At 35.4% G+C, this 15,925-nt stretch overlaps 3 protein-coding genes across 3 annotated transcripts; all 3 read right to left on the bottom strand.

Annotated features, from left to right (window-relative positions):
* Positions 1–871: 871 nt before the first annotated feature.
* On the bottom strand, positions 872–1,849 carry or30bv1 (odorant receptor, family 30, subfamily BV, member 1). Its single transcript, XM_051911290.1, has one exon. The coding sequence runs from the start codon at positions 1,847–1,849 to the stop codon at positions 872–874; it is 978 nt and encodes a 325-aa protein (XP_051767250.1).
* Positions 1,850–9,242: 7,393 nt separating this feature from the next.
* LOC127521854 (olfactory receptor 10G4-like) lies at positions 9,243–10,187 on the bottom strand. The gene has a single exon (XM_051911297.1). It carries the CDS (start codon positions 10,185–10,187, stop codon positions 9,243–9,245), a length of 945 nt encoding a protein of 314 aa, XP_051767257.1.
* Positions 10,188–13,307: 3,120 nt separating this feature from the next.
* On the bottom strand, positions 13,308–14,267 carry LOC127521851 (olfactory receptor 10G4-like). Its single transcript, XM_051911295.1, has one exon. The coding sequence runs from the start codon at positions 14,265–14,267 to the stop codon at positions 13,308–13,310; it is 960 nt and encodes a 319-aa protein (XP_051767255.1).
* Positions 14,268–15,925: the final 1,658 nt, after the last annotated feature.

Genomic DNA, 15,925 nt, shown 5'->3' with positions numbered 1-15,925 from the left:
TAATGAGTCGCCATTTGGATGTAGAACATGGAAGCCTGCACTGCGTTCCCTACATTAACTGTGTATGACAACAGTTCAAACTGTTAAATAAAGTTGTTATTTTTGTTTTGTTTTTGCACACAAAAAGTATTCTCATTGCTTCATAACATTAAGGTTGAACCACTGTAGTCAAGTTGACTATTTTAATGATGTCTTTAATACCTTTCTGGACCTCAAAAGGTGCAATGACATTGCTGCTTATGTGTAGTTCAGAAACCCTCGGATTTTATCAAAAATATCTTAATTTGTGTTCCGAAGATGAACAAAGGTCTTATGGGTTTAGGATGACATGAGGGTGAGTACTTAATGACAGAAATTAAATTTTTGGGTGAACTAACCCTTTAATATTTATGTATTTGAATTGCATATAAAATTTCCTTTTATTTGGATTACACAGTTTTAAAATAAACTTAACGAAATGCATATTTGTCATACATAAATTTCTGTAACAGTACTAATAAATTGGCTGCCTCAAATTAAGTTTATTAGTTTGTTTGTTAAAATTGTGTAAACCACATGAAAATTTTATATGCAATTCATATGTATAAACCTTAAATTTAGGCCCAAATATTTTTTGGCGTGTGTAAACACAAACAGATAGATAACATGTCTGTTATACATAAAAGGAGCTAGTTTTATTAATGCTGTCATTCATAACAGAGCAGATATTTTGTGTTGTTTTTCTTGCATTGTCACCACCAGATTTAACTGGAATATGTCACAATAAAGCTGAACATAAAAAACAATTACAAATCACAAGAATGGATTCAGTTGCCTCTGATTAATCATTGTATGTTTTTTCTTTTAAAACTCCACAGAACATAACAATATTCTACAGTGTGATCACATTAATTCTGGACGTTTCTCTCATGGCCTTTTGCCTGCTCAACCATCTGCTCACAATTAATCTGATTTCATGCGTACGTAAACAGTAGATGAAGGGGTTTATCAGTGGTGGAAGGAGACTGTAGAGCAGTATGAGAACTATCCTGAAATCTTTGCTGATTTGGATTTGCAGGAAACTGGCTATATACACTGCGCAGCGAGGCACGTAAAACAGTGCGATGATGCACAGCTGCGTGCTGCAGGTGGCAAAACTTTTCCAGCGACTTTGAGAGCTCGACAGCCTCATTAGAGACATTATGATGTGAGAGTAAGAGTAAATGATGAAGACAAGAGGGAGAAGAAGCACGAGTAGGGCAACGCACAGGGCCACCAAAATCTGCTTGCTGTTGTCAGCACAGGCCAGGTTGGTAATAGAGATGTGGTCGCAGTAGCACTGAATGATCAGTTTAGGGCCGCAGTAAGGAAGCTGTTGAGTGTGTAGGGTGGCTATTGTGGGGGCGATAAAAGCAGTTACCCAAGCCGTGATGTTTAGGATGTACGTGATGCGGTTTGTCATAACAGCCTGATATCTCAGAGAGTAACAAATAGCCACATAGCGATCAAGAGCCATGATCATCATTATCAGTGAGTTTAATGTCCCAAAATAGTGGATTAGTTCCATTTGGAAGAAGCAAGCATGGAAGGGGGTTGCTCCCGCATCAAACCAGTACCTGGATATGATCTTAGGTAAGGCAACAGTGGAGAAACACATATCAGATATCGCCAGGCTCGCGAGGATAATGTACATGGGCTTCCTGAGGCTCTGTGAAGTTACAAACAGCACCAGAAAAACAGTGTTCCCAGCCACTGTGGTCGTGTAGACAATGAAGAAAATAGCAGCGACCAGGCCATAGTAGTCTGGATGGAGTCCAGGGAAGCCCACAATGATAAACTCAGTGATTGTCGTCCAGTTCTTCTGTAGCATTTTGCAAATCTGCAGAGATTGTAGGACAAAAGTGATAAATATTGCATAATAATAATATTTATAATATAATCTGAATTAAATATTATTATATATAATATTAAACGTATTATTAAAATGCAAATTTATTTCTGATTTAAAAATCTATTTTCAATAATTTCTAAAAACAGGGACACCTTTAAAAAAGGCCCATTAAAAAAATAAATTAAAAAGGTATTAAGGTTGAATGTTAATGGCAGTTTGGATTATAAATCAGCTAGCTGTACAGTCAGTGAGTATGTCAATAAATTCATTATCAATAAACAGCAAGACATCAGACAATAAGTGAATTTGCACCTGACTCTGTGCTCTAAATGATGACAAATACATTACTGTGTAACACTTATATACTGTACTGTAGCGTTCATTGATGTGTACAGTGTCGTTGGGAATCAGTCACACAACTTTTTTTCTTTTAGATGATGACAGGGCCAGGGTGGCTTTAGGGATTGGATGTCACTCATAGCTCATGAATGCTTCTACAGGCCTTGTGTCAGCTCAAGTTCTGATGCCTTCAAAGCAAAATGATGACATGCCAAATACTAAGAATTGTGAAATGTTTGTTATTTATTTTCAACTTTTTACTCAAGTTTTAATGCTGGAAATTACAGACATAAAAATAGAATAATTTTCACTTGTGGTCTCAAGACATTTATAGACTGGTCACCATTTCTTTCTTTTTTTTGTCATTATTTTAATCAAATTGTAGTAGTTCAGTTAACTATTCCTGAGGTTATTGTATTATCAATAGACACTGAACCAATTGAAATGTACTTTTACACAAGTTTCATAAGGCTACTATATCATATTATACAATTTTATAGGTGATAATTAAAATATCAATAAATCTTCACTCTTAAAGTTGGCGTCATCTTTTGGAGTGATAGAGTGATAACTTTTTTTCTGCCTCTTTCATCAGATCTCATGGGTTTTTCAGTGTTTGTGCATGTCAGTACCTACATTAATTGGTGTTTGTCACTTATCTGTTGGATTCCTCAGTGATAATTCTCTCAGGTTTGGTTTCCCATCAGTACAATCTTCAGGGTCTGTCAGGTGACTCCAGAGAACAAATTAAGGACATGGTACAAGAATGTTGACACTTTTCAGACAAACAATGGTGACAGTGTTTACTGTACTACGTTACATGGAAACCCTTGACATCAGACCTCTAATGTCTTCCTCAGTGAGCAACCCTCCTCTCAAAACGCATAAACATCTAACTGTATTAAATATTAAAATAATTGCTAGATACATGGAAATTATGTTCCACTATAACCTGCTGTCTCCACTAATCCTTATGGATGCAATCTAGTACTGTATTTTGCAAACAGAAAACTAAAATAAGCCCAAATACAAGATCCTACTAATTTTCTTCTTTTTTACCCCCCTTTTTCTTTTCTTAAAATTTTGAGATTTTGGGCTATTTCCATAACATGCCTTCCTTCAGAATAGTGGAAAGAATTTTTTATTTTATTACATTTTAACTGTTTGCGTCTGTAGATTTCAATTACATATACAATCATTATAGGCCGTTTTCTCAAAATGAGTTTTTGCTCATGCACTAAGCTAGAAATCTCCAATTCAGCAGCACATAAAAAATATATATATACAATTTTACAAATTTTCTGATTTATGAAGTGATTAAAAAGAGATATATTAAATCGCATCTGTGAAAATCTTTAATCTAATAATGAAAGAAGAATTTTGAACCTGGCTTTATCCATTGTTTAGATTACTGTTCTGGAAATATCTGCAAATGCCTAATTTGCACTTTTAAACATGACCATTCAGAAAACGTATAATACAAAACAACTTAATGTACTGTGATTAATAAACTGGGAAAGTATAATGATATATATATTAGTTAAAATGTTTACACTATTCACCTGTGGTGTCTTGTCTTAAAATCATTATGGTCCAAAGCATCATATAGTATATTTATTAAATCAAAATCCCCCTTCAGCCTCAAGGGCTCAGTGGTACCAAGCAACTAATACACTAATGATATAATTGAATAATGTATTAATTGCTCTGCTGGGAAATTAAAACAAAAAAGTTAATGTAGTTGATTAGCACCTCCTACCACCCCCCAATCCTTATTGTTTTTGTCTGATAAATATTAGCTACCCTTGTTGAGAGTATAGCAAGATTGTGATTCCTGAGTTCCATTTTTTTTAAACATAGTATTATAATTGATTTGTCTGCCTCTGAATTTGGAGTTGTGATTGATGATCAATTAAAGTGTTAGTTCACCCCAAACGTTTAAGCTTCTTGTGCGTTATTCAGGTTTGGTTCAGCTTCTGCTTATGTCCTTCATATTTGCCTTATACAATATTAGGAAGATCAGACCCTACCTATCGGCACTGATGTTTGCCTAACAACCACTGGCTCTGCACCACTATACCTAAACTCACTACTTCAGACTTATATTCCCTTCAGAAGCTTGCGTTCTGCAAGTGAATGGTGCCTTGTTGTGCCATCCCAAAGTGGCACAAAATCACTTTCACCTTTACCTTGACTATTCCATGCTGTTTCAAGAAACAGCTAAAAATGCATCTTTTTCGTCAACACTTCAGTTCTAACACTTACTATTCTATCTGTTTATGACTGGGACTAGTCATAAGGGGGCATTTTTGTTCCATTATTCTAAATAAATAGATTATGACCCACAAATAAATGTAAAGAGATTCACAAAAAATAATTATATGCACAAATAAATAGAATGAGATCCTCAAAAAATATGTTACAAAAAAACAAAATGAGATTTGCTAATAAAAAACATATTCACAAATATGTTTTTATGTCACACTCTGCCTGGCATTCATTTGTGAATCGCTTTTTGTATATTTGTGAATTGCAACACACATTTGTGTATCTCTTCCTGCGCATTTGTGGAGTTTGAAACAATTCTAGCATCAGGACTGCAGACAAATCCACAAATAGGTCGACTCTACTCACCGACTACTCAAGCCAATCAGATAATGGCCACATTGTGCTGACCAATAGCAGCACGTTCTTGCTACAGCCAATCACGTTTGGCTTGAGACAGTCTAATTGTCTAACGAAATCTAAATTTTAAACATCTTTTTACTGTACCAGTGTTTAAGAACCCTATACTTCCTATCTAAGCCAATGCAGGACGAGACCGCCCACGATTGTAAAGCAAAACGTGATTGGTAGCGAGAACGTGCCGCGATTGGTAAGCGCAATGTGGCTGTTATCTGATTGGCTTGAGTAGTCGGTGGGTGGAATCGACCTGTTTGTGGATTTGTCTGCAGTCTTGATGCTAAAACTGTTTCAAAATCCACAAATGCGCAGGAAGAGATCCACAACAACAACGATTCAATAAAAATACTAAATCAATAAACAATAAAACAATAATAAAGTTACTAAATCGTTATACATGTACATACATATATTTAAGATATATCTTTATTAATGATAAATTATAGTGTTTTGTTACTTTAAACACTTTAAATTGTAAGTTTAAATTTTAATGTGTTCCTCACCAAGCTATTGTGTCACTTTAGAAGATTTGAAATTCAAGCCTTGAGTCATATGGACTGTTTTTAAAGGTACTATTTTTTGTAAAATACTTTTTTTTTGTGTGTGAAAAATAAGCCTGATTGCATGAGAAAAACATTACTAGTATGCATAATTTTTTACGCAAAACTTACTAAAATACGAACAAAAATGCTGTTTGACTGCAATTTCCCTATGAAATGTCCTCTGGGTGGTGCTAAAAACATTGTTTTCCAAAAAATATTCTAAAAATATTCTATTCACTTATATTATTTGTTTAATTAAACTTAAAGGAACCCTAAACCTACCCTAAACTCTACCTTAATGTTAAATTACATTTTAAATCCAAAATTAATCCATAATTATGTTTTGACCTTTATTGATCTTTATAATTCATGATGAAGGTTAAAGGTCACAGACATCTCAAAGACATCTTAGTTTGAGTGTCATTGTCTACATAATCTTTATGTAGACAATTTTACATAATAGTCTACATGGGTGTTGTCACTTATTTACTTCATTTCTGAGTGACAATTCCCTTAGGTCTGGTTTCCCATCAGTACAATCTTCAGGGTATGTCTAGTGTCTCCAGAGAATAAATTAGCGGCATGTAGCAAGTATGTTGACACTCTTCAGACAAACAACAGTGACAGGGTTTATTGCACTTGGTTACATGAAAACTCATGACATCAAATCTCTAATGTGTTCCTCAATGAGCATCTCTCCTCTCAAAACACAAACATCATTGTCTGTTTAGTAAGAAAATAGTATCTGTGTACATTATGGCTATAGGCAGCTTTTTTATTAACCTAATGAGGCATTTAGAAATAAAGTCAAATACATCAGCTCTTATTTATGTTGTAGTGATTTGCCAGCTTGTTTTCTTCCCATGACACACCAGTTTGTAACATGATTCTTGGGTCGAACTGTGCCACAATATTGCTGCCTTATTAAAAAAAATGTATGTGTTAGAAATTAGTTTGCACCTGGTACCTTGAATGAAGCCCCCCTTGTGTTATCACTTTGCTATGGTGGAGGGGTTTGCATGTCCTAGTGACCCTGGGAGCTACGTCAGCGGGAAACTAAGGTCCCTGACAGGTTCAACCATGCTGGATTGGTCTCAGGCAAAGGGACAGACTAAGGACAACACCTGGTCCTCCAGGTTGTGGGTTAGGCGTGGGGCCAACAGCCCCACCCTGTAAACACACCATTCTGTTACAGAAACCAAGACAAATGCAAATAACAACACCAAGCCTGGCAGTATGACCAACTCTGACAGAGGCCACCAGCAGGAGGTTAGGAGTGCGACAGACAGTCTGCTCAGCCCAAACAAAAGATCCACATTGGACCATGGAATATCCGAGCCATGTAGAATGGGAACCACTCTGTGAACGGATGATCAAAACATACTTCTATTCAAAGCACTGTAATCTCACCATCACACACCATATGGATATTGACATCAGTCCCCCAAACGAACACACGATCATCCAACATAAGGACATCCACAAGCTGACATGGAAATCACCTGATAGTAACACAATCAATCAGATCAACCACATCCTGTTCAACGTAAAGTTGCACAGGTCCTTCCAAGGTGTCAAAGTGTGCTTAGGTATGGATGTCAACAGTGACCACTACTTTGTGAAAATTACTATCAAATTCAATCTTTGTAAGGTGATAACCTTGTAACAGCTAGATGTTGCCAAGATCAAGTGTCCTCAAATCAACAAGAACTACTAGACTAGAACTGAGGAACCGTTTTAGTGCCTTAGATGAGAAAACAGATAGGGACCCAGATGTTAACACCAAGTGGGAGGCCATTAAGAAGACCTATGTTGATACATCTATCGAGATCTTAGGCTACAGGAAGAGGAAACACAAGGAGTGGTTAACATTAGCGGGAAAATAGAGGAAAGGAAATGACTTAAAACCAAGATGTTCAGCACTAAGTTACCAAGCCTCCAAAAGCTTGTACAGAAAGCCTACAAGTCCAAAGGGAGAAAACGGGAGTGTTGACAGGTATGCGCATGTCCACTTACAAGAGAAGACCAATAGACTGGACAACTTTGCCAAAAAAATAGGCCTCGACATAAACACTACCAAAACCCAATTGATGCTCATCAACGCAAGATGATGAACCCATTATTCTGAATTGAAGTCAATTTGAAGATGTTGAGGAGTTTGTTGAGCATGGACAATACTGCAGCTAAGGGCATTAAAGCAAAACTAAGTAAAGCCCGCTGTGCATTCACTAGACTCCAGCCCATCTGGAAATCTGCACAATACAGCATCAGAACAAAGATGAGACTATATAACAGCAATGTCAAATCTGTTCTGCTGCATGGGTCAGAGTGCTGGCATGTCATTAAGTGTGACATGAAGAAGATTGAGGTATTCCACAACAATTGCATCAGGAGAATTTGCCATATCTTCTGGCCAGAGAGGATCTCAAATGCTGAGTTATATAAGAAGACCAACTCATAGCGCTGTAGAATGAAATGGCCTGGGCATGTCCTTCAGATGGACCAGAACCACATCTCGAAAGTAGCTATGAATTTGAGACCACCTAGGAAAAGTAAGCAAGGAAGGCCGAAAACAACTTGGAAGAGGAATGTAGAAGCTCAACTGAAAGAACCACACTTCTCATGGGGCGAAGGACAACATGCTGCCAATGATAGAACAAGATGGAAGCAGATTGTCACAGTCTTATGTTCCATAGGGAAATAAGAGGTATTAGTAAGTGTAACGTAGTGAGTAAATCTCACTCCCCTGGCCTCAAGAGGTGCACTAGCGAATGGCCTCTATTATGCTCATTTACAGGTTCTTAATTTAGTTTAGGGGTGTATTTTTTTTTATAATTTAAATTTACATTGTTGCTGCACCTGTTGCTTTCACCCTCTGTCTAAACGCTCTGTTTTAGTTTTCTTTAAAACTTTCAGCTCTATTGTGATTGGTCTATTGTCAGGAAGGTAACACTCCTTATACCATAACCGGTGGGTCCCGAGGCTTTCTGGGGCACTGAAAATCCTACCGTAACTATGCTAACTAACTTTAGTTAGTGCAGTTGGTGTGAGAGCAAATGTCCCTGACTGTGCAGCCTGTCATGGCCACCTCATCTTTATGATTTTTTTAGACACGTTAGCAAGTCGGGCAACACTCAGACACATTTCTAACTAGCATGCATCTTGTGGTGATCACTGGTGAAATATGCATAAATGGAATCATAGACCTTTTATAACTAAAACTGTAAAATGTATTTATATTTTTATTAGATTTCTTTTTTTGTATAACAGTATTATGTGTTTGCCCTTTCAATTTCTTTAGACATCTGTACTTATGAAAATATAAATAAACCTTAAGTGAGGAAAAACCCACAAAAAAGCTGCACATTTTGGATAAGCGTTTCTACTCTATTCCAATATTGTAATTAAAATATGCACTTGTACATACAGTTATGTGTTTATTCTTGTTGGTAGCGATTTAACCATTATGAATATCAGTGTATTAACTATGACTGAAAAAACATTTATTGAATCATACCATGACACAACAAATCTGACAAAGTATATATATAGTTACAAAGTAAAGTAAAAAAATATTTTCATCATTATTTAAGTATGTGAAATGGCCAAAGAATTCTCCAAGACTTTTTCTTGTACATTACATCAAGTTCTTCAAATACTGTCCAAAACACTACAATATAACACATCTATGCTTTGGCTTATTCTCTAACATGAGCAAAAGCATCACAAAAGATATTATTAAATGCAACAGCAACACCAAAACCATCAAACATGAGAATGAACAAAATAATCTATTATGATAAAACATTTCAATGATTTGGTGCAACTTTTTTGTGCAAAAATACATCTGCTAATCGTTTCCTGATCTCCTTAGTCCTGGTGCAATAAACAGCGGGGTTTATTAAGGGAGGTATTAACGAGGAAATTATTAATATTGCATTTCTCTCTGTCAAATTCAGCACAACACCTACTCGAGTTAATAATGCAGAGACCAGTTTTGGTGCAAAAAAGCTAAACAAGACAATGAGGTGACTCAAACAAGTGTTGATCATTTGCTTTTTGCTTGAATTATTGGAGAGTTTAGTCACACTATATGCCAGAACACCATAGGTGCACATAATAAAAGGAAACTGTCCACAGAACCACCACAGATTAATCATTGCAGGCAAGAAAAAATATGGTTCAGGATTGACACAAGCAGCTCTGATCATGGAAGGATAATCACAGAACACGTATCTGATAACAGGCTGACAGTATGGAACACTGTCTACCACAGACGTCAAAACACCCATTAGAGTGATAGTAATGAGCCAGGTCAGAAAAATAAGCAGAAGGGTTTGTGAATTTGTTACAATGCTGTGATACCTTAAAGGAAGCCTAATCGCAATAAGTCGGTCTATTGCCATTAATGTCAGGGCCATGAACTCTGTGTAATCGCCAAGATGATAGAAGAACATCCTTGAAATACAAGAGTAGTATGAGACAGTTTTAATCTCAGCCAGCAGCACTGAGATCATAGTTGTGCTGCAGGTTGAGGAGAACATTATGTCAACAACAGCTAGATTACAGATTAATATGTACATTGGTTTGTGTAAATGTCTGTCAGTCAAGATGATACACAGATTGATGCCGTTCCCAAGCAATATGAGCATGTAGGTTATTAAGATGAGGAATCCGAGGAGCTTTTGGTTCTGCAGGTGATCAAATCCAGTGATTATAAAGCTGTCTACATTGTTCACAGTGTAATTTGCCATTTTCAGTCCACTGCTAAAACAAACAGATGCAAGCACATTAAAATACTCTATATACAAATAAAAAGTCAAAATCAATTAGATCCTTGATGTACTCATATATGCACAGAAAAAAAGCTCCTGTAATGGAAAGTGGCAGAAAGATGCAGACAGCGTCTGTAACTGCAAGGTGATTAAAACTGTAAAAGTTCAAGTATAGTTTCAGAAGTAATACAAAAAGAGTTTCAATCATTATAAAGAATAAATATAAATAATATTTAAAACATTTTCTTGTCTTATTCTTCTTTAGCCATACCTCTTTAGATAATAAGAATTATTCGAATTTCGGTAACCCTTAACTGAAATTAGTTAACATGAACTAACAATGAACAGTTGTATTTTTTATTAACATTAACAAAGACGAATAAATACTGTAACAATGTATTGTTCATTGTTAGGTAATGTTAATTAATGCATTAACTAATGTTAACTAATAGGACCTTATTGTAAAATGTTACCAGAATGTCTATTGAGTGAATATTAAAATAGCATGCAAGAGGTTGCGATGTTCTTTTCATTCAGTTTAACGGATGTATGACTAATGTCCTGCCTTTTATATTTTTATAGTCTGGCTGATACGTTGCAGTTTCTTAGCAGCTGTGATTTAACTTGGGAGTTTGTTCAGAACACCAGAGTCTTTCCTATAACAGTTCAAGGTTGATAATACACAAACTATAGTTCATCACATTGAATCAACCTATGATTGACAAATGTTTTATTTTTTTATTAACAGCTTTCATATTGTGTATAGACATTGAGACATACATTATTAATGTATTGACAACATCAAGTAAAGCATTTTTGTGATGAGCAACTTTAGAGATGTACAAATGCTTATTTTATGGTCATAGAATATTAATTTCATAGAATTAATAGGCTAATTTGATTGTATGTATTTAATGAAATGTATTTAATTAAATCATATCACATTTATTTACCTATTTCCACATTATAACATGTTTCATTCAGTATGATTTATTTTGATGAATCTATATATCAAAACCACGCATGTCACAATCAGTCACAGGATAAGCAAGAGCAAATAATGTTTGACATTGCAGACGTTGAACCTGTGTTGTAACACTTGAGGTGGATTTTTTTTAAATGAAAGTAACATTTGGTCTTTTCCTCATGTTTGAAGACTTAGAATATAATGCACAAATTGAATGAATTATGTTTATGATAATTGTATGGCACATTTGTCATAAAATCTTAACCAGCCTTCATGGGTAACAACCTTAGACTCTTTCTCATTATTATACTTGCAGCTTCCTTTATATGTGAAATCTTGTTTTCAGGCTGGTAGTCTTTCACTTTTTTATAAGATAAAGAAGTATTAAAATACATGAAGCAGTGTTTTGAAATCGCCCATCACTAGATATTGCTGAATAAAGTTGTTGTTTTGTTTTTTTGATGCACAAAAACTATTCTTGTCGCTTCATAACATTAAGGTAGAACCACTGTAGTCACATGAACTGTTTTAAATATGTCTGTATCTTTCTGGGCATTTGAAAGTGTAAATTAACTTGATGTCAATGCAGGCCTCACTGAGCCATCGGATTTTCATCAAAAATATCTTAATTTGTGTTCCGAAGATGAACGAAGGTCTTACGGGTGTCAAATGACGTGAGGGTGAGTCATTAATGCCAGAATTTTTCATTTTTGGGTGAACTAACCCTTTAAGATATTTTGATGAAGTCCAATAAGTTTTTTATCCTCCATTGAAAGCAACGATATTACCACATTCAGTGTCCAGAAAAGTAGTAAAAACGTCATTAAAATAGTCAATGTGACTACAGTGGTTCAACCTTAATGTTATGAAGCGACGAAAATACTTTTTGTGTGCAAAAACAAAACAAAAATAATTACTTTATTCAATAATTTTTCCTTTTCCCTGTCAATCTTTTACACAGTTGGCGCAATGCTGCGTTTCCGTGTTTACGTCAGAACATTTGCTCATTATTGGCCGGCTCCTGCGTCAGCATCACACACATGCCTTGTGCTGCTCACATGAACAGGCGTCAGCTCATGCTGTTCGCAATGCTTCATGGGATTGAAGTTCTTTCCCCTGTAAAGCCGTTAAGTACACAGTCTTGTACCTTTGTCTTTTTTGCTTCAAATAAAAGTTTATAGTGTTTCAACTCATATCCGATTGGCTTGGTTCATATAACTGTTTAATGAAGACGTCAAAAAAAAATGCCTATAGGAAAAATGAATGGAAAAAGTACTTCCGGAACCAGCGCCGCTCAAAGCACATAACATTGCAACAATAATGAACATAAATATCTTAAAGAGCTCTGACTTCCTGCAGATTCCTCCTTACTTCCTCCTGACTGCTGCAGATTCATTTCGGCGTTCATAGTGTTGCTATAGAAACGCATAAATCCGAGTCTGAGGATGTGAAACAGCTCCGAGTAGAACATCACGAGTGCCATCTCTTAATGGACCCTTTTCATATTTCCAGGGTTTCTCAGAAGTGGAAGTCATCATAGTTTACTACCATGGTAATATAACACAAAGTATAGCATTATAAATGTTGTTCAGTTCGGTTCGGTACACACATGCATATAATTTTTGTATGCGATTGTCACTACGTGCATTTATCGGGAGTTAATTCGGTTGTACAATGCGGTTGTCACTCCCGTAAATCACTGAACTGTGTGTGTACAGAACAGGATTGAGCACTAAAAGGGTGAACTGACAACATAATTTAATTGCAGTATGTGGGCTTTAGATTTATTGTAAATTACATGAAACAACAAATCTGACAAAGTATGTACTGTATAATTAAAAAGTAAAGTTGCTATTATTATAATTATGATATTTTCAGTATTATTTAAGGTGTGGGACAAAGTACAAATATGTAACAAAGTTTTTTTTTATGTGGCAGCTACTGTACAGAGCAATGTCCTCTAAAAAAATGTTTTCTTGCACATTACATCCTTAATTTCATCAAATACTGTCCATTACACTACACTGTAACACACCTATGCTTTGGCTTAATCTCTAACATGAGCAAGAGCATTACAAAAGACATTAAAAAGCAACATCATCACAATCAGCCATGAGAATGAAAATAATCTATTATGATAAAACCTTTAAATGATTTGGTGCAACTTTTTTATGCAAAAATACATCTGCTAATCGTTTCCTGATCTCTTTAGTCCTGGTGCAATAAACAGTGGGGTTTATTAAGGGAGGAATTAACGAGGAAATTATTAATATCGCATTTCTCTCTGTTAAAGTAAGCACAACTCCTACTCGAGTTAGTAATCCAGAAACCATTTTTGGTGCATAATAGCTAAACAAAACAATGAGGTGACTCAAACAAGTGTTGATCATTTGCTTTCTGCTTGCATTATTGGAGAGTTTAGTCACACTATATGCCAGAACACCATAGGTGCACATAATAAAAGGAAACTGTCCACAGAACCACCACAGATTAATCATTGCAGGCAAGAAAAAATATGGTTCAGGATTGACACAAGCAGCTCTGATCATGGAAGGATAATCACAGAACACATATCTGATAACAGGCTGACAGTATGGGACATTGTCTACCACAGACGTCAAAACACCCATTAGAGTGATAGTAATGAGCCAGGTCAGAAAAATAAACAGAAATGTTCGTGAATTTGTTACAATGCTGTGATACCTTAAAGGAAGCCTAATCGCAATAAGTCTGTCTATTGCCATTAATGTCAGAGCCATACACTCTGTGAAATCGCCAAGATGATAGAAGAACGTCCTTGAAATACAAGAGTAGTACGACACAGTTTTAATCTCAGCCAGCAGCACTGAGATCATAGTTGTGCTGCAGGTTGAGGAGAACATTATGTCAACAACAGCTAGATTACAGATTAATATGTACATTGGTTTGTGTAAATGTCTGTCAGTCAAGATGATACACAGATTGATGCCGTTCCCAAGCAATATGAGCATGTAGGTTATTAAGATGAGGAAACCGAGAAGCTTTTGGTTCTGCAGGTGATCAAATCCAGTGATTATAAAGCTGTCTACATTGCTTAGAGTGTAATTTGCCATTTTCAGTCCACTGCTAAAACAAACAGATTAAAATACACTATCTACAAGGGACAAGACAAAATCAATTAAAGTCTTGATGTACTCATATATGCACAGAAAAAAAGCTCCTGTGAAGGAAAAGATGCAGACAGTGTCTGTAACAGCAAGATGATGAAAACTGTGAAAGTTGAAGTATAGTTTCAAAAGAAATACAAAAAGAGTTTCAGACATGTTAAAGAGTAAATATGAATAACATGTAAAACATTGTAGTCTAATTCTTCTTTAGGCGTTCTTCTTTAGATCCTTAAAAACATTAAAATTTCTAATCAGTGAATATTAAAATAGCATGCAAGAGATCCTAAGATGTTCTTCTCATCCAGTACAGACTGATGTCCTGCTTTTTATATTTTTATGGTGTGACAGATACTTCATGGTTTCTTAGCAGCCGTGATTAAACATGGGAATTTGTTCAAAACACAATAGTTCATAACAGTTACAGACTGATAATAGGCAAGCCATAGTTCAACATAAACCTAAGATTGTTTTGTAAGTTTTGTAATGTAATATATATATATATATATATATATATATATATATATATATTTATATTTCTATCATGACAACTCTCTGAAGATTGTTAGCATGGTAATGGATATGACAATGCTAATGTATTTGGTCTTGGCGAAATAGATCTGCTACGTTGCTGCTGAATTGCTGCTTCTGTAGATTATTTCTGTTGTTGTAGATTATTGCTGCTGCTGATTATTGCTTCTGCTGCGAGTAAGACATAGTGCTGCTGCACAAATAGCATATATCAATAATCCATAGCAAATCTATACAGGTGGAGCTGGGGAAGGTGGAGGGTTTTAGAGGTTTGAAGCGTGCTGCAAACTGCTATAGTGAATGTAACCAGCCATTTAAATGTGTGAGCAACAGCTATAGTTCTGTCATGAAACTCTAGATGGTGCAGGCTGATGGGTCTTAATGCAAGCTGATGATAATTACAGCGTTAACTACTTGGCACAAGCTGATTGGTCCATATATATATATATTTAGCATTTTTTTATGTTTTGTAAGTTTGCATAGACCCTGATATAGTGTCTATGCGCCCTATAGTATTAACTTATTAAAAGCATTTGCAAAAATGTTTACAAATGTGTGTAGGTTCATAGAATATTGAGATAATGGTATTTAAAGCTTAGGGTGATTTCATTATTTAGTCAATGAGATTAAATGTGTTCAATGCTGTCACACTGATTCAATAATATTACCTAATTTCACATCATAACATACATTTAATTCAGCATGATTTCTGTTGATGAATCAATATATCCAAAATCATGTCGCAAATAAGTCACAAGACTCGCTAAAGCCAATAATGTTTGCCGTCACAGACGTCAAACCTGTGTCCTAATATTTGAGGTGGCACACACACACACACACACACAAAAAAAAGCTTCTCTTGTTGAAGCAAAAATTTTGTATTTTACATTTATATGAATATGTAAATATGTGCTGTGTGCTTTCCTCTCAATAACAAAATAAACACACAAGAAAAATAACAGCAGCGAGAAAACAGCAGTTAAGAAAGCTTCAGATCATAGCGACGTGAATATATTTGCACAAACTCTGCAATTCAGCACTCTAGTCAAGTCACATCACGTTTATTTAAATAGCAC

Source organism: Ctenopharyngodon idella, chromosome 10 (assembly GCF_019924925.1).
Source record: "Ctenopharyngodon idella isolate HZGC_01 chromosome 10, HZGC01, whole genome shotgun sequence".
Taxonomy (NCBI): Eukaryota; Metazoa; Chordata; class Actinopteri; order Cypriniformes; family Xenocyprididae; genus Ctenopharyngodon; species Ctenopharyngodon idella.
Note: the sequence above shows the minus strand (reverse complement) of the source record. Positions and strands in the feature narration are given on the sequence as shown.